Source organism: Trachemys scripta, chromosome 21, assembly GCF_013100865.1.
Source record: "Trachemys scripta elegans isolate TJP31775 chromosome 21, CAS_Tse_1.0, whole genome shotgun sequence".
NCBI lineage: Eukaryota > Metazoa > Chordata > Testudines > Emydidae > Trachemys > Trachemys scripta.
The window spans coordinates 9,794,080-9,819,412 of NC_048318.1; the positions used below are offsets into that span (position 1 = coordinate 9,794,080).

The window sequence follows — 25,333 nt, forward strand, 5'->3', positions numbered from 1 at the left end:
GCAAACCTGGCTACTTCTGTACTGGAGCTGCCAAGACTCCCCTTCAGCATGTGGCCATGGAGGGGCATTATTCGCTGGCCGGAGCTTTCAGACCAGAACCCTGCCCTCCTGGGAGTTTCCAGCCTGTAAGTGCAGTGAACTAAGCTACTGACTATTCTGGGTCCATAGAAGCCTTCAGAATCTGAATCAGGGGGGCAGATATGTGTGAGATGTTAGCACCAGACTAATGAAACTCTGTTGGCTTCAGATTTTCTCTCAAGCTTGACGCTCACCCAGCTGCAACAGACTAAATTCTGACCAAGTCTGGAGTGGGGTGGAAGAGGGGCAGTATGTCCTGCAGTCCAGGACAGGGATCTGCTCTGACGTCTTTAGATTGCTTTGTAAACCGTACCCCTTTTGTTGCTATCCAGACACATGGTGTTATCCACAACAGCAGATGGGCCTGTGACACCCGTGACACCCTTCCCATTGCTCACAACTTTCATTCTGAACAAGCGGGGGCTCTGACACTCAGTTCCTGCTATGTTCTCCCTCTAGGTCCTTGGTCAGTCTCTGTGTAGAGAGTGCCCAGAGGGGACGTTTTGCAATCAGACCGGCCTGGCTGAACCTGTGACTTGTCCCAAAGGGCATTACTGCCCAGCTCGGAGTATCCTGCCTCTCCCATGTCCAGTGGTAAGAGCCAAGAGTGTTTCCTTCCATCTAGAAGTTCTTCCTTGGATATTTCTTGCCCTCCGAGGGCTTCAATAGCTTTCTCTGTGCAGGGCACTTACATGGACATACTCGGTGCCATGGGGACAGGATCCTGCAAACCCTGCATGGCAGGCATGTACTGCAGCACAGCGGGTCTGGCCATGCCTGAGGGACTGTGCCAGCCAGGATATTATTGTGCCCAAGGGTCCAACAGCACCTCACCCGTGAGTATTAGTTAGGCTGGTGACGCCTGACCCTCTAACACACTGTGAAGTGCATCAGGCACAATATCCACCTTGTTTTCCTTGATCCAGGTGGGACTTCCTTTTGGTGATCTTTGCCTAGCAGGCTATTACTGCCCTGCTGGCACGAAACACCCAAGCGAGATGCCATGCCCTGCTGGTACCTGGAACGAGAGGAGGGGAGCCCAGGATGCCAGCTGGTGTCTACCCTGTCCCCCTGGGTTCTTCTGCAATGTGGCAGGCCAGGTTTCCCCTACAGGGCTTTGTGCAGCAGGTGAGACATGTCAACAACTTTTCCAACTATCAGCCAATTCACTCACACCATCACTATAATGGTTCTTATTTTCTGCTGAGTGCCCTCCCACTTCTGCAGCAAGACAAGGTGAGCGATGAATTCCCTGTGTTCTCTGCTTTCAGGCTATTACTGCACAGGAGGGACACGGACCCCAAAGCCAATGGATGCTGTGACGGGGGATCTCTGTCCTGAAGGACACTTCTGCCTTGCAGGCTCAGCAGCACCCTCCCCGTGCCCAGATGGGGAATACAGCAATGCAACAGGTCAGGGGTTGGGGAGAGGGCTGCTTTGCTTAAGCTACCATCTAACTGGAAGGGAACTAGAAATCCAGTTTGCACTCCACGGCTCCAGTGTTATTCTCCTGTTACCCTATTACAGTGCAGTATGCCTACCAGAACAAATTACTTGCTTGCATAAGTGTGTGGAACACCATTTAAAGTCCTGTAGATCTGTGATGCCTAGGAGTTAGCAGTGTGACAAGCATTAACCCTTACAGCATGGTTATAAATAACCCTGCAAGTCAAAGCAGGGTCTCCACCTATTCTGATTGGAGTGGGGCAATCCCATGTCCTGCAAGCTGGGCTGAAAGACATGAAACTACATCCCCAAATATTTTCAGGGCTGTTGCACTGTCATATCATGAGGATGCTGCATCATGACGGGGAGACAATTGTTTCACTGTGTCCTGGGATGATGTGTCCCAAAGGACAATGTTCCATATGTGTCACTCCTAGAGCAGCCCAAGTCCTAGAAGCACAAAAGCAGCTCTCGTTCTACAATAACAGCTGTTAAATATTCAACCAGATTTCCTCATTGTTGTGCATCCATCAAGTGGGCAGACCTGGAGGTGAGTAGAAATGCCCTTACAGTGGCTGCTGGCCTTTTGTGTAAGCACCCAGAAATGTAGATGCTTCTGCAAAGTACCTCGACCTGCAAACCAGGGCTGGAAAGCTTGCTAAAACAAACTGCCTCATGAGCTTTCCAGTATGTATAAAGACCAGTGAAGCCAGGAAAGCAAAGAAAATACCATTCCAGTCCTCCTATTTCAAGTCTAGAACCAGGCAAGAAAGAGTCTTACAGAAGTGAGCCATTCAGTGGTGCTTTTTCTTTCCTTTCCTGAACTGCCCTCTCAGGTCAAGACAAATGCTTCCCATGTCCAGCTGGGTTTCACTGTCAGCGCGGCATAATGCACCATTGTCCACCTGGCTTTTACTGCCCCCAGAAGACTGGAATCAGCTTTTACCCTTGTCCAGCTGGCACTTACAACCCATCTCATGGAATCAGCCAGGCCGAGAGGTGCCAGCAATGCCCTGCAGGTAAGGAAACCTCTTAGAGCAGTCGTTCTCCAGCTCTCCCATCCTGCAGACCACTCTGTAAGAGAGAGACCACTCCACGTGCCACCTCTTTTCCCAAACCAGTGCTGCCAACTGGGAGTTCAGAGGGGGCAACCCCCTACCCCAAGATTTTTGCACTTTCTCACAATTACATAGGCTGTGGAGCTGGGTGGGGGGGCATGGGCTCACCATTTTTAAGCAGCCGTCCTGTACTGGTGCTGCATGATTGCAACGCCACTCAAATTTGACCCGTCTGCCCCTTCACCATAGCCAGGCCAAATGGCGTTGCAATCTGATGCACAGGGAGTCTGTTCCAGTATGGTAGAGGGCAGGAGAATCTGCTGAGAACTCCACTCCTGGGGGTACCAGCTCATGCATTGTGTTAGTAAGAGAGAAGGGAAACGCCACACCCGAGGGACAGTGGGGATCCCTGCAGGAAGAGGGTGGGGGGATGAGCAAGAACCGGAATAGGGTTCCTGCTGGGAGGGGCAGGGACTGGAATTCTTCTTCGAGAGATGTCCCTGTGGGTGCTCCACTACAGGTGTTGGTGCGTCCCTGCGCCTTCGCCCGGAGATTTTTGCAGCAGTACTCATAGCGGCCACGCATGCTCAGAATCTGCCCCCCGCTGTGACTCTAGGGTAATAGAACGCATGCGTGGCCGGTCTCCTCAGTTCCTTCTCAACCGTCCCCGGCCTGAGACGGAGCTCAGCAGACTCATTAGAGAATCCTTCACTTTTGCCTTAATTATCCTTTAGAAACCAGTTTTCTGTCAGTTTTCTCTGTTAAATTAGTTACTTACCCAGTTTATCTTAAAAAAAAAAAAAAAAAAAAAAAAAAAAATTTTCCTGTCAGCCGCGGCTATGCCGGGCTCCACCGGTTTCAAGCGCTGTGCTATTTGTAAGGAAGCTATCCCGTCATCGGACGGGCACTCAAAGTGTATAAAATGTTTGGGGGAAGCTCACATTCCCCAAAAATGTGCCCACTGCTGTAAACTCAGCTCCAGGGCACGGAAAGACAGGGAGCTTAAACTCAAACTGCTCCTGCTTCAAAAATCTATCGGGTCAGTTTCAGACCCAGGCATTGAAGCCGGCTCCGCTACCCGACACAGCCCCCCCCCCTCAAAAAAGCTCAAGAAGTCTATGAAGAAGGGGCACCTTTCCTCACCGAGCAAGACTATGAGGCATAAAGTTTCTCCAGGCAGATCGATGATCTCTCTGCCTGTGATCCCTCGCCTCAGCAATTTTCATGAGCCAGGCTCCTCCGGAACAGCGCAAAAGCCGCCTGAGGCTTCAGCGCCGCCGAGAGGCTCCGGTGCCGAGGCATCAGGCTTCCAGTTGCCTGCCTCAGTGACGGCACCGTTTGGCACCGCAAATGAGACGGTGCCGACATTCCACGGCACGCCTCACCCGAGGCAGCCCGACATTTCTCGCCCGGCACAGACCGCGGCACCGACGCCTGCGGGGCATTCTGACACACAGATCACAGCCAGAAGCCCCGAACGCAGGAATGCTCTTGTGCAGCAGCCTCTATCGGCTCGGCTTTCATCTCCCGCAGGAGCTGCATTCACTCCTTTTACCCAGACAGCTGATCTTCTAGTATCACCTACCTTGCAGTCTCCGCTCATGAATGCATATTCTGTTTCGATGCCTGAGTCAGGATCTGAGCAGTTTTCCTCCAGTGAGGAGGAAGCAGATCCACAGGGAGTTTTTTCCCCATATCATGACTCCCAGCCCCGGACCCAGAGCAATAAGGGCTATGGAAATACTACCTCATCCCACTCTCAGGACCCTGCCCCTTGGGGGATGAACCCCTGGATGGCACCACCTATGCCCTACCCGCCACCATGGCAATACTGGACACCATGGGCATCATACCCTCGGGAACACATGCCCCGTGGCCACTCGACCAGGCGCAACACTGATCCAGCGCCGTCTCCTAATGCATATGCTAGTGACACGAGACGCCTGGCAACACAGCCACGTTCCCAGGATAAACCTAGCCCTTCCCCTGGTCCAACAGACCCGGAGTTAGCACCGGAGGAAGCATTACTTCCCCTTCCTCCCACTCCCTCTGATGAATATACAAAATTCCAGGACCTCTTTAAGAGAGTTGCTACTGACCTAAACATTAACCTGGACGTGGTTCCCGAACAACAGCATGAGCTAACGAACATCCTACAGCCCCCTTCTTCCTCCAGAGTGGCACTCCCAATTAACGCAGCCCTTTTAGAACCCGCTAAGTCCATCTGGCAGACTCCAGCGACAAGCCTACCTACCTGCAAGCAAGCGGACAAGAAGTATTTTATTTCTCCAAAGGACTCTGAATTCCTTTTTACTCACCCAGCACCAAACTCATTGGTAGTAGACGCTGCGAACCAGAGGGCTAGACAACAGTATTCTCGTTCTGCCCCACCTAACAAGGATAGCAAACGACTGGACCTGTTTGGTCGCAAGGTCTATGCATCCTCCACCCTCCAATTTTGTATAGCTAATTATACTGCAGTCCTGGCAAAATACGACCATAAAAACTATAATAAGTTAATGGACTTTATTGATGACATTCCAGAACAAAGAAAACAACAGTTCAGAGCTATAGTTTCTGAGGGCCAAGCCATTTCACGCACCACTCTTCAAGCAGCCCTCGATGTAGCCAACACAGCGGCAAGATCTACCGCTACAGCGATAGTCATGCGACGGGGCTCATGGCTCTCCTCTTCCTTTTTTCCTCGCGAAGTTCAGAACACAATTGAAGATCTTCCCTTCGACGGTGACAAACTCTTTGCTTCTAACACGAATGAAGTGCTTCATTCAATGAAAGACTCCAGAACAACCCTCCGGTCTTTAGGTCTCCAGGCACCTACGGCAAGAAGACGACAATATCGATACCAACCATACCACCGGCCACGTTATCCCGCATTTACACAACCTTCCCATAGACCGCAGGAACAGCAACAGCCGCAACGTCCACGACCAAGATTCCAGCGACGTCGCCCAAACTCTACAAGGGCGCCTCAACCCCCCACCAGCTAATAGGCAGATTTGAAGACTTGGTCGAGGGTTTAGAAAGCAACGCCCTCACTTCAGCCGGCACACCAATCTTTGGACACCGCCTACGACCTTTTTTCCAACAATGGAGGAAGATTACCTCCGACAAGTGGGTCTTAGAGGTAGTTACAATTGGATACGTCATCCCCTTCCTCTCCTTACCTCCCACCCACCCACCCTCCCCGTCCCTCTTCAGGGACCCTTCTCACGAGCAGCTACTCCTCCAAGAAGTGCAACATCTCCTTCATCTGGGAGCAGTAGAAATCGTGCCAGAGCGACACAGAGGGAAGGGTTTTTACTCCCATTATTTCTTAACGGAGAAGAAAAATGGGGGATGGCGACCAATCCTCGATCTCAGGCGGCTCAACAGATTCATCAAAAAGCAAAAGTTCAAGATGGTGACCCTCACTACCATAATCCCAGCGCTGGAGCGCGGCGACTGGCTTTCTGCCCTCGACCTACAAGATGCCTATTTCCATGTCACTATACATCCGGCCCACAGACGTTTCCTCCGATTTACCCTTGGTTCCACACATTTCCAATACAGGGTACTCCCCTTCGGCCTATCTACAGCCCCCCGTGCTTTTTCCAAACTTCTAGCTGTAGTCACTGCCTACCTCAGGAAACAAGGGGTCGTAATATTCCCTTACCTCGACGATTGCCTCCTCAAAGCTTCATCATTTGACGAGGCGCTCCTGTTCACACGGCTCACAGTCGAATGCTTTCTATCTCTCGGCCTACAAATAAACAGAGACAAATCCACATTACGCCCCACCCAGCACCTGCAGTTCATAGGCGCAGACCTCGACTCTCGGACGGGGCTAGCAGCGCTCCCACCCGATCGCTTCAATTCCATAAACCAACTGGCCACAACTATTCGCAACAGCCCTCAGGTAACTGCCCGAGACTGCCTGCAACTACTAGGTCACATGGCCTCGTGCACTTTTGTCGTCCAGAATGCACGCCTACACATGAGGTGCTTCCAAGCATGGCTGGCGACAGTTTACAAACCGAACATGCATTCTTTGAACAAGACTCTCTCCCTGCCTACTCCAGTCAAAGATTCGCTACGTTGGTGGACCGTCCACTCCAACCTTTGTTCTGGAGTCCCGTTTCTTCAACAGGCTCCATCACGCATTCTGACCACCGATGCATCTATGACAGGGTGGGGTGCACATATGTCTCATCACACAGTACAGGGACTATGGTCACCAACCGAGACCTCCCTGCACATAAATGTACTAGAACTTCGAGCCATTCGCAACGCGTGCCGTCACTTCCTGCCACTAATCAAACATCATCACGTACGCATAATGACGGACAACATTGCTTGCATGTTTTACGTAAACAGGCAGGGCGGAGCTCGTTCCCATTCGCTGTGCACAGAGGCTATGAAGCTCTGGAATTGGTGCATTGCGAACAACATCCGGGTATCAGCAGCCTATCTTCCCGGAATCATGAACACCACAGCGGACGAACTGAGCAGACGCTTCCCATGGGACCACGAGTGGGAGATAGACGACAAAACCATTCACGAGGTATTCAGCATCTGGGGTTACCCAACAATAGACCTCTTTGCAACTGCAAAGAACAAGAAATGTCTCAATTTCTGCTCCAGAGCAGGACTGGGCAAACATTCCCTGGGGGACGCATTCATGATCTCATGGCACCGAAACCTATTCTATGCGTTTCCCCCGATACCAGTTCTCAACAGGGTTCTGATAAAAATACGAACGGATCGAGCCAAGGTGATCCTCATTGCCCCATCGTGGCCCAGACAACCATGGTTTCTTCCTCACCAGAATGTCAATCCAACCACCAATCTCCCTGCCGCTTATTCCGAACCTTCTATCTCAACAGCACGGTCGTTTTCTCCACCCCAACCTGTCCATGCTTCACCTCAAGGCCTGGTTCCTACGTGGTTCTCCCAACGCGAATTAGATTGCTCCGAACAAGTTCAGGAGGTGCTCCTACATAGCAGAACGCAATCTACTCGCAAGACCTATCTTCAAAAGTGGAAACGATTCACACATTGGTGTTCTGCCAAACATCTTTCTCCTACCTCAGTACCTCTTTCGTTGGACTATCTCTTGGGCCTTAAGCGATCCGGCCTTTCTTTCAGCTCCATCAGGGTCCATTTAGCTGCTATTACGACTTTCCACGACAGAATTGATGATACGTCTGTCTTTGCTCACGCTACTACGAAGCGTTTCCTCAAGGGCCTACAAACCTTATATCCAGACATTAAACAACCGACCACCCCCTGGGACCTTCATCTGGTACTGTCTGCCCTAACTCAACAACCCTTCGAACCCCTAGCCACGTGCTCCCTTTTACACCTCTCCATGAAAACAGCGTTTCTAGTGGCAATTACTTCTGCCAGACGGGCAGGAGAAATAGCAGCTCTCATGGCTCATCCACCATATACGATATTTTTTAAAGACAAGGTTACCCTCAGATTGCACCCCAAATTTCTTCCAAAGGTACACTCATCATTCCATATTAATGAACCCATACACCTCCCGACTTTTTTTCCGAAACCACATGCAAACTCCTTTGAAGCCTCAATGCATACACTAGATGTTCGCAGAGCCTTGTCATTCTATTTGGATAGAACCAAACCCTTTAGAACCTCCTCGAGACTTTTTGTCTCTGTTGCAGAGCGCTCCAAGGGCATGCCTATTTCTACCCAGAGACTCTCGAACTGGATCTCCCAGTGTATCCGGCTGTGCTATCAGATGAAAGGGGTTGCACCTCCAGATGGCATTAGAACACACTCCACTAGATCTCTGGCTGCCTCCATCGCGTTCTTACGCAAAGTTCCCTTGGCTGACATTTGTAAAGCAGCCACCTGGTCATCTGACCATACTTTTGTTAAACACTATGCCCTTATTCAAGGCCCTTTATCTGACATACGCTTGGGCAGGGCGGTACTCTCAACGGCCTTCCTACCAGATCCGAAGTCCCTACCTCCTTAAGATACACTGCTTTTAAGTCACCTGTAGTGGAGCACCCACAGGGACATCTCTCGAAGAAGAAGAGGAGGTTACTCACCCTGTGCAGTAACTGACGTTCTTCGAGATGAGTGTCCCTGTGGGTGCTCCACTACCCACCCTCCTCCCCTCTACTTCGGAGTTGGGGGGCCTCCGTGGTAGAGAAGGAACTGAGGAGACCGGCCACGCATGCGTTCTATTACCCTAGAGTCACAGCGGGGGGCAGATTCTGAGCATGCGTGGCCGCTATGAGTACTGCTGCAAAAATCTCCGGGCGAAGGCGCAGGGACGCACCAACACCTGTAGTGGAGCACCCACAGGGACACTCATCTCGAAGAACGTCAGTTACTGCACAGGGTGAGTAACCTCCTCTTCCCCCACCTCCCAAGAAATGTTTGAATTGGCGCCACTGTCCCAAACCCCTAATGAATGCATTTTACTTCCAGGAAACAAATGTAAAATAAACAATGATATAAAAATATACTTAAATGCTATCTGTAGTGTCCCCATTGTGAACCAATGTCTGATATTGCCCTGGAGGAGATAAGGATGCTCTAACATCCATGGTGTCTCACAGGAGCAAATTTTAAATTGGAAAGATGCTTTTCCAGTTGTGATGATGCTATGACGGGATCTCTCACTGATTCACCCTCTCCCTGCTCAGAAGTGCACACTGTACGCTGGTTTTCCCAGTGCTCTTTCCAGTTAAATGATACTCTCTCCCCTGTGTATTTCTCCAGGGATGTTTTGTGGAGAATGGGGATTATCCTCTCCGAGTGGCCCCTGCTGGCCAGGATTCTTCTGCACAGCAGGTACTTGACTTAGCATTCCCAAGGGCAAAAGGAGGAAGAGAACGGGGTCCTTATCTTCTCCATATTCCCTGAGCTCTTCTATTCTGTCTGTTTAATTTATCCTGCCTCCTCCTGGAAAGAGAAGTTGCCATCAGGTTGCTGAGGCATTAGGTAGGTATAGAAGTTTTGGACAGGAGGATGGCAAAGTGGGCTGGTGTGTGAAGTTGGCATGTTAGCACTGTGATAGGAAGCTGGTGCAGTAGCATTAATATGAGGTGATGGCAGAGAGGCTTTGGAGCATGAGGTTGGCATGATGGTGTTGGCATGGTCGGTTGGCATGACAAACAGTGTAATCTCTTAGACTATGAGTGCTTACTTGGCAGGATGGGGCTTGAAACTATGTATCGACTCTTGGCAAGTGGCAGAAATTATTTGCAAAGTATGGGGGGTTGATTCTGGCACATGAGCAGATGCCTCGGCCTCTCTGCGATGACATTCATAAAGAATCAGAACTCAGTTTTCTCAGAACCATGGGGTTGCAAGATGAGAGGGAAGCAGCAGCAGCAGCTCTGGGCTCCGTCCAGAGCCAGTGCTTCTGTAAAATACAAAACACTCCATAGGTTTTGTTTACCAAACCACGTGAGTTTCTCACTGATAAGTCTTTGTGCTGCCGATGTCCAGAATATTTGATGTTTTTCTTAAAGCCCTCTGGTCCTGTATTCTTGTGATTTTATGAGAATTTCAGTGTTGATTTAGAAAAAAAAAGTAAGTTTCTAGTCCCCATGGTTGTGGAGCAAAGCCTGAAATGTGACCCAAGTGCAACGGAAACAAATCAAATCAACCCAATTAAAAAAAATTAAAATTCTCATGGTTTTTAAAGGCCTGAATTAATTTTTTACTGTCTGGGGTTGTTAGGCCTGGCCACTCCTTAGATTAGTATCAGATCTTTACCCATGCGCTTTCTCTCTCGGGAGATTCTCATTAATATTTTGTTGATACTGAGGCCAAGTCTAAGATTTTCCCCTGGATAGAGTCCAGTCCACATGGAATATTTAGAAACAAGCCTCCATCTGTGGTGGTTGCAATCTTAATGCAAGGAGAGCTTGTGTTAAACACAGTACATACCTTTGTTTATGCCAGGAGTGGCCAAACTTACTGATCCTCTGAGCCGCATACAATAATCTTCAGCAGTTCAAGAGCCAGGCACACCTGCTCGGAGCTTCTGCTCCCTAGACCCCATCCCTACTGGGCAGAAGCCCCTAGCCCCACCATCCCACTGCAGGGCAGGAGTCCCTATCTCCACTCCCCCACATTTGGTAGATGGAGAATGGGGGGGGGGGGCTCTGTAAGCCACACTTTACCTGTAAAAGTGCCAGTTTGGCCACCCTAGCCACAGGGGCCAAAGTGGCCAAAGAGTTGCAATCTTTGTCATTTGGGATTTGTTTTCCCTTTGTGTTTCAATACAGGAGCCAGTGTCCCAAACCCTGATGGATCCACAAATACAAGCACTGGAGGCCCATGCCCACCTGGGCATTTTTGCCCAGCTGGGACCAGCATCCCATTTCCATGCCCCGTGGGCACGTTCTCGGACAGGTGAACTCTTTGGCTGTGGTCATGCTGGCTTGAAAACAGAGGCTCTGTCTTTCTCCTGCTGTTCCCATGGGCAGGTGCACTATATGCATTCTTTAACCTGCTTCTGGAGTCTTTCCTCTAGGTGGTTTTTCATACTTACTCTGTAAGCAGCAGAGTGCAGTGCTGAATGGTTCACCATGCAGGTGCCTTTGTATTGACTATATAAGCCTCAGGCTCCCTTCAATCCCCCGTGAGTTGAAGCTTGTTGGCAGTGCTGGTGCCAGCACATTGATAGTATAGCTGCGAGACGGGACGGAATGAAACACAGGGAAAGGACCGAACCACACTGGGGACAGCACGTGAATGGAAAAATGAACAGACAAATGTACTGGATGCTGAGCGGTGGGCAGTGATGTGATTTGTGATATCGGAGGGTAGATTGTGGGACTGTGGCATTGGTACAGAAGCGGTGGAGCTGTATCATGTTGTGGTTTCTGGATCGGAGAAGTGTGATTTTTGTCCCTAGGTTGATATAAAGAGCAAAGTGGCTCCTGTAAAGAGGAATATTTATCACAGCACACGATGCTAGGTATTGGTGGCAAATGGAGTACATTGGCCTTAGCTGCCCTCTTTCCCAGCTATGCCACAATTGTCTCCCCAGACTCTACCTCTGGCTGGAGTCAAGCTGCACTGTGTGCCCGCCTGGCTATTACTGCAGCTCAACCGGTCTCGCCGCTCCCTCGGGATCCTGCTCTGCTGGCTACTACTGCCTCGCTGGAGCCTCCTCCTCCTCCCCAGCAGGTGAGGATGTTGCTGGGTGAAGGTACGATAAACCTTAAGCCAGGGTGGTTCATTGTAAGCGGTGCCTTCACCTGCCTCCGGCATTCACTGTCGGGCATTTGACTTTGCCTAAAGCATTGCCACCTGGCCACACTGGATCTAAACATACCTAGGGGAATAGGACCTGATTTCCCAGGACTCTCCCACCCCTCTAATCTCTCCCTCACTTGCTGACTTCATCCCCCGCATCTCCCTAATAGCTATTGTCTATTGTCTGCAGCCCACTCAGCTGCTGGATCCCTCCCATCAGCAGATGAACTATGCTTGTTCCACTTATCTACTTAATACCCTTATATATCTTTGGCCAGGCCCTCACATAAGCCATGCCCATTGCCCTCTAGGGAAGAGTATTTGAAACAAACCATGCACATGTGAAATGGGAAGCACATTCCATTGGTCTACACTATCCCAATAGCTGTGTATGTTGGGCACTGCAGCAGAGTGAAGTTACAGGCTCCCATCAGTACTGGAGGTTTCCCACTCTCCCCCCATCTTTGCCTTTGTACTCCATGCTCTCTGAGGAGAAATAATTTCCTAGGCCCAGAACCTGAACTCTCCTGATGGCTGTTCCATCTCCTTCCGCGTTCTCCAAAGCTGGTTCAAGCGAGGCTAATGCATGAAAATGTTTTCATGGAAAAATGTAGGGAGGCTGAATGTTGTGTAAGACTTGGCTCAGTCTTGCCTGTGAAGTACATTGTAAGGAAGGACTCTGTGCATGCTGCATTGATCGTTCCCAAAGCTCAGATACCCTGGAGACTGGTGTCTGGTAATTTTCTAACCTGGCACTGCCTCCTCTCGATCTCCCTTGTGGGATCACAATGGCCACAACAAGAGAGAAACATCCAGTGTCTGGGTGCAATCTCTTGCCTTTGTTCCCACTGCTTTTCACTTTCTTCCTCACAGACATATGGCACAAAGGAGGCCCTTGCCCTGTGAGCCACTTCTGTCCAGAAGGGACCGGCTATCCCCTTCCCTGCCTTGCAGGAACTTATAACAATCTGACCAGACAAGCTGCGTGTTCGCCTTGTGCAGCTGGCTACTACTGCCCTGAAAACACCACCAGCTACCATGCCTACCCCTGCCCACCTGGCTTCTACTGCCCCAAAGGTGAGAAACAAGCCCTGCTCCTGGGACACGGGGTTGGAGTCCTAAACATGCCATTAGCCAGATTGAAATATTCACATTCTAAATGCAACAGTAGCTTCTGAGAAATGAGCTAGTTGGTCTCAGTCCAATTCTTTGTGAACAAGTATCTGGATCACACAAGTCATGAACACAACTAGCTTGAATCCCCCTTATCTGCAATGTCAGCAGAGTCCAGAGACTGACTGGGTCTTGCCGTCTGAGCTACCCCATATGCAGGGCGAGCTGAGACACACCAGCAGGGGCAGTGTTCAATTATAATGTAAGAGCTTATAGCAGGAATTGTATTTATGTCTTATGAATACCAGGAAAAGTTCTCTCTCTCTCTCTCTCTTCATTTCTAAGCAACAAGGTTTGCCACTGAGTTTCCTTGCCCCCGGGGTTATTATAACCCTGACCCCATGACCCAGAGCCTGGATAGCTGCCTGCCCTGTCCCCCAGGGCACTACTGCGGGAAGGAGAATTTAACAGCCGTGTCAGGGAAGTGTGATGCAGGTGAGTCCAGGTCAGTTTGGCCGCACGTTCCGAAGGGTGGAGGGGTCCTATGAGGTTCCCAGCTAGCTCATATGCCCTGCCTGTATGTGCAGATGGAAACAAGTGTGCCAGCATGTGTGCACATTGCCCTTGCCCTGAGATGGCTCTTCTGTCTCTGTACACAGGGGCACTTGCTCTGTAACTCATGTAGGCTTTAAAGACCTGATCCTCCTTTATGTGAAGTGCTCTTTACAGCACTCCATCCTCAATGCAAATGAGAATTCAGGCCCTGGAGTTTAGTCCAGCAGGAGCAGCACCATGTGCATACTGGCCACAGAGAATGGTCTCCTCTTAGTAAGGCCTGAAGATTGTTTGGCTGGTCCTTGCCTAAATGGGCCAGATGTGGTGCCTTCTAGAGTCTCTCTGTGAAGCCACCTGAAGTGGCTGGATGGTATTGTTCCTTCCCACTCAAGAGACTAAGAGCAACTCTCTCCGCAGCCTTCCCAGTCACTGCTAGTCCAGGCAATGAAGGACTGATCTTGGGGTTGTTATAGATTTTATCATTATATGCCATGGTGGTGGTACATGGTTGCAGCATTACACTGTTACATGCATGTTGTATTTATCTTTATACCATGCTGGTGTTATGCTGTTGCACCATCAGCCTGTCACATGCACAACATATTCACTATTATACCATGGTGGTGTTACACCCTGGCACCATTGGCCTGTTGCGTGCACAGTGGGATTCACTATTGTACCAAGGTGGTGTACCATACACCCTGTTTATCCATGGTAACTTTTGGGGCTCCGCTGCTGCTGCTATTTTCTCAGCCACGTTGTTTGTGTGTTCATTGCTCAGGCTGGTTCTGTGTATCGGCTGCATGGACCGCACAGCCCTTCGACCTGGATAATTACACCAATGCCAACTGCCTGTGTCCAGCCACTGCCACCGGAGGGAAGTGCATGGCTGGGTTCTACTGCCCTGAGGGCAGCCTTGAGCCCATTCCCTGCCCTCCGGGGTTTTACTGCCATGCGTCAGGTGAGGATACAGCCATGCAAATTGGGGTTGAGCTGTCATGGGGCAGTTTGAAGGAGAGAATTTTGGTGCAAATATTTGTCTCTTTGTCCCTGCCTCCAGCCACTGTACTTACACTGAGTTCCCTTTAGCGAGCCTGGGGACCTACGGTCTATTCCTGACTCTGCCATAGGTCACTGTGTGACCTTGAGTGAGTCACTGAGCCTCCTGTTGGTTATAGCCAGCAACGTTCAGATCTCATAAGGTTTTGTCTGGATAAACACTTGAAAGTGTCCTGAAGCTAAGCCGAACTGTCCAAACCTCTTGGCTCTAAAAGGTCAGGGTGTCCCATCAGACTCATTTCATTCTCTACTTCCATTAGGGCTGGAGATACGGCTATCACAGCCTTTGGTTCATTTATTCCCTGCTGCTTTTATTGTTCTTTCAATACCATTTTGGTGTGTTTAACATAAGCTGTTATTAGCTTAATACTTTTCAGGGGCACAAAGCTGCTTATGACTTGTTGAGCCCTGGGGATCAGCCAGAGCTCTTGTATGAGAATGGTGCTCAGTTATCTCTTCCGATGCTTCCCCCTTGGGAAGATTGGAGCCTGCTGCCTTGCCGGCTGTTCACCCATGTGCTCCTGCTGCTTCCACCCCACTGTCGCAGTGTTTTGCCTCAGGTTGAGCCCCTTTGTCCTTTCCATCCCCCAGGTCTGTCTGAACCCAGCGGGAAATGTGCCGCTGGGTTTTATTGCACAGGAGGAGCAGCCAGCTCTAAACCAACTGATGGTGCTACTGGGAATATCTGCCCCCCGGGCACCTACTGCAGTGAGTATCTGGGATGCCCTGAGCCGGGGAGGGGGGGGGGGAAGTCCTAGCCACAGAATGCTTGGCCTGCTGATCAGTGATTTTGCAACAAAATATTGAAAGGCAGAGTGGACTGGTGGATAGAGCACAGCCTGGTAGTCAGAGATTTGGGTTCTATTCCTGGCTCTTCTGCTGTGTGGCCTTGAGCAAGTCCCTTTCTCTCTCTGACTCAGATTGCCCATCTGTAAAATGGGGCTAGTGATGCTGAACCTCCTTTGTAAAGCACTTCAAGACCTATGGCTGAAAAGTGCTTTATAAGAGATTGACTCTATTATTTCTGTGTCAGTCTGGGCTCCTTCAGTCCTTGTTTCCTGAAGGCAGCAGCCTTTAGACTGTTTCATAGTCAGTTTGTTATGTTTTGTTTTTCTTCTCTCAGCTGCAGGGTCAACAATGCCTAGGCTCTGCCCACCTGGTACCTTTTCCAACCTGCAAGGGCAGAGCATGGTTTCTGAGTGCCAGCTTTGTCCGTCTGGATTTTATTGTGAAGGTTCTGGCCTCAGTGCCCCCACTGGAGAGTGCTGGGAAGGTAAGGCACGTGAGAGCAAACCGCGGCATCCAGTACAGGGCAAGAGTGATTCCAGGGCACAGATGGGTGAGAGCCCAAAGGGAAGAGGGAACAGAGAGTAGGCATGGGTGAATTGGCCAGGAACTTGGTATAAGCAAGGGTGTTACTCACCAAGTTAGTGGTGAAAAGCCAGAGACGGTTCCCTTTCAGCGATGGGCGATATAGACAGGAGGTTCAGAGAACGGCTTCAGTCCAGACAAATATCCAAGAATTTGGAATCATAGTCAACCCTTTTCCCCAGTATGTGTGACTTTCTCTCTTGGCCCCCATGCAGTGCACCTCCCCCCGAGAGATCTCTGTCCCTTACCTGATCACAAGACTCTTTGTGGGGGAAGGTCCTGTGGTTTCTCACCACCTTCCAGTGTCAGGGTTTCTATTTAGGGGGCTGCCTGGTAGGCCTGATCCACCTCTAACCTGCTTTCAACATCTAGTCCTAGATGGAAATACCACTAGAAGGGGCCTCTCTATTGGCACTTCAGAAATGAAACCAGAAGTGGTAAAGTTAGCAGCACATTTCTAAAGGCTATACAAAAAATATTTGGGTTCAAGTTTGATTCTGAATATGAGCAAAAACTATGGCTTTATCCAAACTGATTTCCCCCATCCCTATGGGGCGATCCCCACACATGGCTTGATTCTGCTGCTGCTTCAAGTAACGATGCTCACAGATCACAGTTTGCAGATCAGATTTTTTTTGCTATGTACTTTTGAAACTTTAGATACATTGTAACACACTGCTGGGGATACCCAGAGCTGTGAGCCACTGTTACCTCTATGCCTCAGCATGTATGAGCTTTGCTGGAGATTAGGCTGCGTGTCAGGTCCCTGCCACACCAATCTGTCTTCCTCACCAGTAAAGTCCTCCCAAACCTCACCTAGCAGGTAAAACCCATGAACTCCAGCCCCCAAGCTCCTCAGAGATACTTCTCTGCATTCACAGAAGCTATTAAATTTGCTGCTCCTTTAAAAGTCAGTGGATTGCATTTTATTAATTTAATAGGAATAAACACACCCTTCCCTTCAAACGCAGCACTGAATTGGTTTATAGTAAAAGTAAAACAAATTTACTAACATGTTAAGTGCTACCAGGTAACAGGGATACAGGTAGAAATGGTTACAAGCAAATAAAAGTGAAAACATACATCTGAAAGACAACAACTTAATCTAGCAAGTTACAGTCTTTGTTCAAGATGGTTTCTCTCACCCACAGTCTCCTTTCCAGCTTTTACTGGCCAGAATCCATCACAGAGATTAAATCACTTGGTTCCTTTGTCTCCTAAAGTGAAGGATAAAAATGGAGCCTCCCTCTGTTCCTTATATCCCCAAAGGGAGAGTCTTTGTTTTACAAGTCATGAAGGCCTCATGGGGATTCAGTGTCCTGTATCTCTGTGGTGCAAGTGCCATGCCGATTTTCGGTCTCTCAAGTTCAGGAGCAGGATACCCTCCCCCCCTCCGCCCCCCGCCAGATTAGCTTGATGCTTTTTTTTACTCTAATATGTACATTGAGGTAAACCCACACATTCATTTGTCTAGGACAGACCAGATTATCACCTTTACCTAGGCTAGGCTGTCTGGCCTTAAACATGTTCTAGTAACATCATATAGAGGGAATTCATAACTTCACAGATAACATTAACACACACACTTTACAGTGATATTAATAACCAGAGTGGTGTTAGTTTTCAAATGATACCTCACACAGCATATTTTGTAGTATGTAGGGTGTGACTACAGGGGTGTCTAGAGTCACAACATGGGGCCATGAATCCATGAGCTATTCCCCTCAGGTAGTAGTGTTAGTTTATGTTGCAGCACCTCAAGAGTGGCACGCTCACAGACATCGGAGAGATATTGATGATGTAGATTGTGTAGCATTATTTAGCTGCTAGTGTGTGATATAACCCCGTTCTTGAGCCGGTCTGATATGCCATACAGAAGGGAGCAGTTTTTCTCGTATTAATTGTGGGAGGATCGACACTGCAACATAGCCCAGCAATTTATAGATTATGACATGGGCTTTCGTGGTGTGAGCCACACCTTAATATTGTGATTCATTTGTGCTGTCCCCCTCCTGCCCCACTGCATTTTCTGTGTCACGCACTGCCTCTCCACCCCATTCACACTCCACTTCCCTTCCCACTGGCAATCAGTGAGCATCCCTGTGGCAATGGCAACCCTGGCTTACATGACACAGCGACATTAGGGAGAGGTGCAGAGTATTTTCATCTTCTTTTAATGGGATGTAGCAGCTGGAACCAGGGAGGAGGAACCAGCGCCACATGACCAGCTAGCTCTCTTGGGGACATCAGTAAATGCTCTTGTGATGGCCAGTGACCCACGCTCTGGGGACCACTGGCTTCTGACATCCCTTTTGAATATGCAGTGGTTGGAAAACTGTCTATCTGTTCCAGCAGTGGCGTAATTGAGATCAATAATAATTAAAGATCAGTAATAGATTTCTTCCTTGAATGACCAATTGGAAGCTTTTGAACTCCTAGGAGAGCCTGCTGGAGTTCTCATCTGTAAATGAGTAGACATTTAGTAGCTAATATCTCCCAGTAACTGGTTTTTCTTCCTCTGCCTTCCCTTCAGGTTATTACTGTGACAGCAGCCAAGGGCCAGTCAGTGATTTCACCCTTTACCCATGCCCGCAGGGCTTTTACTGCCCACCCGGAACACACCAGGGAACTCAATACAGCTGTCCCTCAGGTACCTTTGGTCCCAGGCAGAAGCTGAAGAGTATCCAGGAATGTCAGAGATGCCCACTTGGAAAATACTGTGAGTTTCCTGGTCTCTCAGCCCCAACAGGTATGTTGCCATTCATCCTTGGGCAGTCTGAGCATTTTCTGTGTGTCTAGTGGGGGGTGTTGTTGCCTGATGATTAGAACAAAGGACTAGGAGTCAGGACTCCTGGGTTCTATTCCTTACTCTGGCAATCACTTAATTTGTGAGTTTGATCAAGTTATTCCCCTATTGGTGCCTCATTTTTCCCATCTCTAAAATTTGGGTAAGATCCACTTTGTAAAGTGCCTTGGGATATTTGGCTGAAATGAACAAGTGGCCCATCCTTTCCCTTCCTAATCAGATTATTCTAAAAAGGAGGAAAGGTTCCTTTCATTAAGTAAAATTGCAAGCCTGAATGATTGGAGGGAATGGAACTCAGATGTAGACGCTTTAACGTCTAGGATACCTGTTTGAATATCTCCAGGGCTTGTAGCTGCCCAAGATCATAGCCGTTTGGTAGCCTAGTTGAAATTAGTTCATAGTTTCAGTCCTTACCCTAATGGACAGGTGTAACAATAAATCCTTTGCTGTCGGGCTCAGCAGAGCAGCTATGGATGGAACAAACCACTCTGATTGCACTCCCCTTTCATTCCTAGAGATGGCCCTTTAAGTCAGGGTGGGGAAATTATCACTGTTCCAAATCAGGCTTCCGCTTTGTGTCTGTGTCCTGGAACTTATATTTAAATCCTCATTATTTTCATTTGGCTTTGTTTATATGTATAAATGTGTATCCTGCCTTCTAGGGGCCTGCTCTGAAGGATTCTGGTGCAAGGGAGGTGCCCGAGTAAGAGACCCAATGGATGGAGTAACAGGGCTCCCTTGTCCTCCTGGGCATTATTGTCTTGCAGGTACAGTGATTTATTAGTGGCTTAGCCAACTGAATGTCTATGACCAGTTCGTTCTGACTTCAATGCCCCTCTGTGTGATCTGCTGCCTTCTCCCCATGTTGATACTGAGTAGACTTTGAAGCACTTTATCTAATCAGGAACACCCACTCCATCTCTGTGCCCACATGGCACCTGGTCCAGCAACGAAGGGAATAAGAACCTGCGGGGATGCCAGCATTGTCCTGGAGGACATTACTGCAATAGCACTGGACTGGTAGTGCCATCAGGACACTGCAGCCCAGGGTAGGTACAGTACGGCACACATTTCTCTTCTGTAACTATAATGAGGGACAGCAGCAGCTATCTCCTGGAATGAGCTGAGGGCTGTGAGCTAGGACATCCTGGATTCTGATTCTCAGGTCTGACATGAATTACCCACAACTCCTCACTTGAAGGGACCACACTGTCTTGGACCCTGGGTAGGAACAGCTGTCTGCAGTCAGTGTGCCTTTGTTGTCAACCCAGGGCTTGGGATCTGCAGAAATGCTCCTTCCTAGGTATAAAGAGGAACCAGCAGCCTTGTGTGTTGAGCGCTCGGCATTCCTCACGCTCACTGCTCAGTCAGTTATCCACCTGTGTCCTTAGGGGGATTGTTTCTTTGACTTGAGGTTGTTGGTGTTTGATGGCTCTTGCTTCTGCTCTTGCTACTCCAGGTTTTACTGCATTGCGGGGGCCAGAACACCAACACCCACCGATGGCGTCTCAGGAGCTCCATGCCCCATGGGACACTCCTGTCCCCTGGGAACCAAGAATCCCATCCCCTGCTCCCCTGGCACTTACATGCCACAGACACATGGAGAAGAGTGCTACACCTGCCCAGAGGGTAAATACTGTGTCCCTCCTCAGATGCCACAATTTTGTCCTAAAGGTGAGTCGTACGTTCACTAAATGCTTAGTTTGTTCCGTGCTTTCCAAAGACTTTCTTTAAGCCCCTGTATGCAGGAGAGACCTTGAGCCATGAAAAATCAACCAGGGTCCTGTTTCTGTTCCTTCAGCTTCATGCTCAGTCCAACAATTTCAGCCCAAGTGACCCTAGTGAATCTATAAAACCATGTGGATCCCATTGCTGAGATCTCAGTTACTGATTCGTCATCTTTAGGTCTCTTTCCCACCCATAAACATGACTGTGGTCTCCTTTCAGGCTTCTTCTGTCCCAAAGGAACAGGTCTTGACTGGCAGCCTTGCCCACCAGGGACCTACAACCCTGAACGAGGGCTGGAGAGCAGCACTGGGTGCAGAGCTTGTGATGGAGGGAAGTTCTGTCTGTACCATAATGCAACAGATGTGACTGGAGAGTGCTGGGAAGGCTACTACTGTGCACAGGGATCAGACAGGCCCAACCCAGAGGCCAGGCTCCAAGGTGCTGTCTTTTTCCTTTGCTAAAACAACGTTGATTTTTGTATGTGTTCAGTCTAGTGGCTCTGTGGTGATGCCCACTTCAGAGTCGAGCCCTTGGGCCTAGTTCTTGTCAGGCTCCTGGTTCAGCCGCTTGTTTCGAATTCCCCTTTCTGGCCCCATTCAAAAGCCCCTTTTGCTGTTTGAACCCCAGATGTGTGAATTGTGAGTAAATGACTCAGCAGCTGATCTAGCCTATCCACAGCAGCAGAGAGCAATAGTTAGAGGAAGAGACTGAAGGTCAGGACTCCTGGGTTCCAAGTCCTGTTTCCCAGTCCCAACGACTAGATGCTCTATTCCTAAATCAGGTATAGAGCACAGGTATCCTGCCTCTCAGTCCCCTGGTCTCATCATTAGATCACACTCACTCCCTGAGTTAGCAACAGAACCCCAAAGTTCAGATTCCCACTCACCTTTTCTAGATATGAGGCCACAATGGCTCAATGACCTTGTATGATAGCTCAACTGTGTCCCATGTGGGAGAGAATTAAGGAATTGTGGGAAATCTACAGATGAATTGCTGCTGGCTTGAATAGACCATGGCTATTATAGGAGCAATGAATGCCTTTTATATTCATTTCCATCCCTAGCCTTTAATCAGCTGAACGCCTTTCTCACTTGTTGATTGCAGGTCAGGCTGGCCCTTGTCCTCCAGGCCACTACTGTCCAAAGGGCACTGCTGTCCCCAAGCATTGTCCTGTGGGAACCTTCAGCACAAGGATCAAGTTGAGCTCAGAGGTAGGGAAATGCACAGGGTGAAGTAACAATGGTGCTTGTGCACTTAGAGAGCTGAACTCCGCCTAGCGCCTCTCTGCCTGAGCAGACATGTGAAGACTGTTTAAATGCTTATAATCACCTGAATCCTTCCTTAGAAGAACACTGAAAAAGTAATATCCCAGAGTTAGAGCCTGTGGCTATCAAAGCACTTTACTGAGCCTCTCAGCATCCCTATGAGATGGGAAAGTTACTGCCATTGCATAGATGAGGAACTTAAGCTCAGCGAGATGAGATGACTTGCCTGAGGTCCCACAGTGAATCAGTGGCAATGGCAGGATTCATATAAATCATAGGACTGGAAGGGACCACGAAAGGTCATCTAGTCCAGTCCCCTGCACTCATGGCAGGACTGTGTATTATTTAGAACATCCCTGACAGGTGTTTGTCTAACCTGCTCTTAAAATCTCTAATGATGGAGATTCCACAACCTCCCTGGGCAATTTATTCCAGTGCTTAACCACTCTGACAGTTAGAAAGCTTTTCCTAATGTCCAACCTAAACCGCCCTTGCTGCAATTTAAGCCCATTGCTTCTTGTCCTATCCTCAGAGGTTAAGGAGAACAATTTTTCTCCCACCTCCTAGTAACAACCTTTTATGTACTTGAAAACTGTCATTATGTCCCCTCTCAGTCTTCTCTTCTCTGGACTAAACAAGCCCAGCTTTTTTCAATCTTCCCTCATAGGTCATGTTTTCTAGACCTTTAATCACTTTTCGGGCTCTTCTCTGGACTTTCTCCAGTTTGTCCACATCTTTCCTGAAATGTTGAGCCCAGAACTGGACACGATACTCCAGTTGAGGCCTAATCAGGGTGAAGTAAAGTGGAAGAATTACTTCTCATGTGTTGCTTACAACACTCCTGGTAATACATTCCAGAATGATATTTGCTTTTTTTGCAGCAGTGTTGCACTCCTATTTAACTGGTGATCCACTATGACCCCCAAATCCCTTTATGCAGTATTCCTTCCTATCTCTCCGGAAGTGAGAATGTGGATATTCCCATTGATTTCTCACAGACCCAGTGCTCCCCGTGTCTACCTGGACATTACTGCAACGCCACTGGCCTCCAGGCCCCTACAGGGCAATGCGGAGAAGGGTTCTACTGCACAGTGGGGTCCACCATTGCCAGTGTTCCCATCCTAGACAAGACCGGAGGCCCCTGTCCCACAGGTAGATTGTTTGCCGTTCTTGGTTCATATCAAGCTAACTAGTGAATAGTTACTAACATGTTGAGTAAGAATTATCCAAGCAAATTCCACAGGAGAGTCTGGGAGTTCAGCAGGTCAAGAAGAGAACTCCTAGCAGGCTGCAAGGAGCTCTGAGACATCACTATTCATAGAGTTTCTCAAAGCCTGAGGGTTTGTGCATTGCCTGTTTCAGGATATGGTAAGTCCTGGGTAGAATTTACCCCCTAGTCCTGACCTTGAAAGAGTCTGCTGATTCCGCCGTATTCTTTCTCTTTCAGGACATTTTTGCCCCAGGGGCACATCCATTCCACTGGCTTGTCCAGCAGGGTCATATAACCCTCTACAAAGGCAAGCCAGCTGCCTTCTCTGTGCTAGAGGGTAAGAATGAGAGAGTGCTCATTACTGTGTGCAGTATAAATAAAGGACCATTGCCGTAATTATGGTTCCCAGCCACCTTTCAGCAGTACAATATGTGGCAGACAAGAATGACTTCCCCTCCCACTGAAGTGCACCCATCTCTGAAAAGGAGCACAGCAACTGTAACGGCTGCCTAGCAACACTACATAAATGATTAGCATTGGAAATTAGGTGAGCTAATTTCCCATACAGTGGTGGGATTTAGAGCAGAAGGTAACTGAGACTGGCTGCTGGCCAGAAAACCACCAGTACCAATGGTTGTGCCAAAAAAAAAAAAAAAACAGTTGAAAAGGCCATGGCCCTAGGTGATAAAGGACTTCGCTGTCATGTTTCTTCCAATAAACAATGTCTGCTAGCACCATGCTGGAGTATTGGTCTATTCCTGTCCCAGAGTGCCACCCATACCACTTCTTGCTGCACCTGGCTTGTCCTTGGAGGACTCCCATCCAAGTACTGACCAGGTGTGGCTGTGCTTAACATCTAGGACCTAATGAAATCACAGCCCTAGTGTAGTAAGGCTGAAGTGAAGACTATTATGTTCCTATGCCTTTGGCAATTATGCCATCGTAGTCAGTTCACTTCATGCATTCAGCATGAGGAAACACTTAAGAGAAGGTATTTATATACATGAGCAGATCTGATATATTACCCATCCAGTACAGTGCAGCATGCACACAGACAAGCCATTCACTTCACAGAGTCATCAGTGTGCGTATGGATGAAGTGTTGGCCTGAGAGTTTTAACTTTCCTCTTTCTGCTCTTTCCTCTGATGGGTGCAGGTTCTTTTGTCCTAAGAATTCCTCTTCTCTTGCTGGGAGTGAATGTCCAGCCGGTCATTACTGCCCCCCTGGTACAGCTTCAGCGACTCAATACCCATGCCCCAGGGGGACTTACAACCCACAGATCGGCAGCAGTCATGTTTCTCACTGTATCCCTTGTGATCCAGGTAGGATTCTAGTCAACATCACCCTGAATGGCATAGGGACAATGTGTGCAAGTGAGTTTCAAAAATGCTTGAACTTCAGCAGTGGTTTGAGTGGCTCAGGGGATTGATAATGGGTTATGAAGCTCTTTGCCATTAGATCACTTGTTGAAGTTTGAGACAGAGCCACACGCAGCTGCATGGAGAACTGAGCTGAGTGCGGGGAAGCCACCCCCTTAAAAATGACCAGCCTAGGAAAGACCCAATGGTCCATTTACTCTGATGTCTTGTCTCTGATAGTGACCTATGCCAAATACTTCAGAGGGAGGCATTACCCTTTTGCCCAATGGTGGACCTTTATGTACAATGCTAATATATGGAAGGGGGAACTTTGTCATTAACTTATAATCCATTTACACAGCAGTATATATGTGCCTGGTGCTTTACACGCCTCGAAAATGGCAAAGGGAATTTACAATTTAGTTAGTCTGCTGATCACCGGACCTCATCTGCTGACTGATTTATAGCCTGAGTCATGAAAGCTGATATCCCTTAAAGCTTTTGAACCTCACTTTAATGCAGTTGGCTTTCTTATTCGTATAAATATCCAACCCTTTCTTTTAAATACCCTCCTGTTACCATTTGCTAATACTGATTCCATTTGCTAATACTGATTCCAATGCACTGCTCTTTCAGGTCATTACTGTGCATTAGCAGGACAGTCACGTGTCACAGGGCCTTGTTCAGCTGGATATTACTGCAGTGCAGGGATTGCCACCCCAACACCTACCAGCGGTCTGGTGGGGAACATATGCCCGGTGGGAAATTACTGCCCTAAGGGATCTGCTCTTCCACAGCCGTGCCCTCTTGGTTATTATAGCAATTCTACCCGGAATACTGAGCTGGGAGCCTGCCTCCTCTGTGACGCAGGTACAGTAATGAGAGATGGATCAAGGAGGTTCTAACCAGACTATACCATTCATGAAGCCCTCTGAGAAACTGGGCCTCATTAAAGCATGTAACAGTGGGTGACTGCTCTTTCAGGGGTACGTAGGTAAAAAGGATCACGGAGAGGATAAAGTCTCCCACTTCCTCA

General features: G+C 48.8%; 1 protein-coding gene and 2 long non-coding RNA genes across 3 annotated transcripts; all 3 read left to right on the top strand.

The window, feature by feature from the left end:
• On the top strand, positions 1-886 carry LOC117868646. Its single transcript, XR_004643682.1, has 3 exons — positions 1-125; positions 538-672; positions 762-886. It is a non-coding gene; the product is annotated as an uncharacterized LOC117868646 (long non-coding RNA).
• A 475-nt stretch (positions 887-1,361) lies between these two features.
• Positions 1,362-9,394, top strand: LOC117868645. Its single transcript, XR_004643681.1, has 3 exons — positions 1,362-1,490; positions 2,361-2,543; positions 9,339-9,394. It is a non-coding gene; the product is annotated as an uncharacterized LOC117868645 (long non-coding RNA).
• Positions 9,395-12,619: 3,225 nt separating this feature from the next.
• Positions 12,620-21,695, top strand: LOC117868700 (multiple epidermal growth factor-like domains protein 6). Its single transcript, XM_034754896.1, has 11 exons — positions 12,620-12,908; positions 13,290-13,439; positions 14,281-14,460; positions 15,150-15,266; positions 15,682-15,831; positions 18,463-18,678; positions 19,398-19,502; positions 19,640-19,784; positions 20,195-20,409; positions 20,683-20,901; positions 21,568-21,695. Exons 1-11 carry the CDS (start codon positions 12,620-12,622, stop codon positions 21,693-21,695), a joined length of 1,914 nt encoding a protein of 637 aa, XP_034610787.1.
• The last annotated feature ends 3,638 nt before the right edge of the window (positions 21,696-25,333 follow it).

Bases quoted from the DNA above. Each gene is read 5' to 3' on its own strand.
- LOC117868700 (XM_034754896.1), top strand. From the start codon at position 12,620: ATGGCCACAACAAGAGAGAAACATCCAGTGTCTGGGTGCAATCTCTTG. The intron at 12,909-13,289 runs GTGAGAAACAAG...TTCATTTCTAAG, and splicing joins TGGCTTCTACTGCCCCAAAG to CAACAAGGTTTGCCACTGAG. The intron at 20,902-21,567 runs GTGCTGTCTTTT...TGTTGATTGCAG, and splicing joins CCCAGAGGCCAGGCTCCAAG to GTCAGGCTGGCCCTTGTCCT.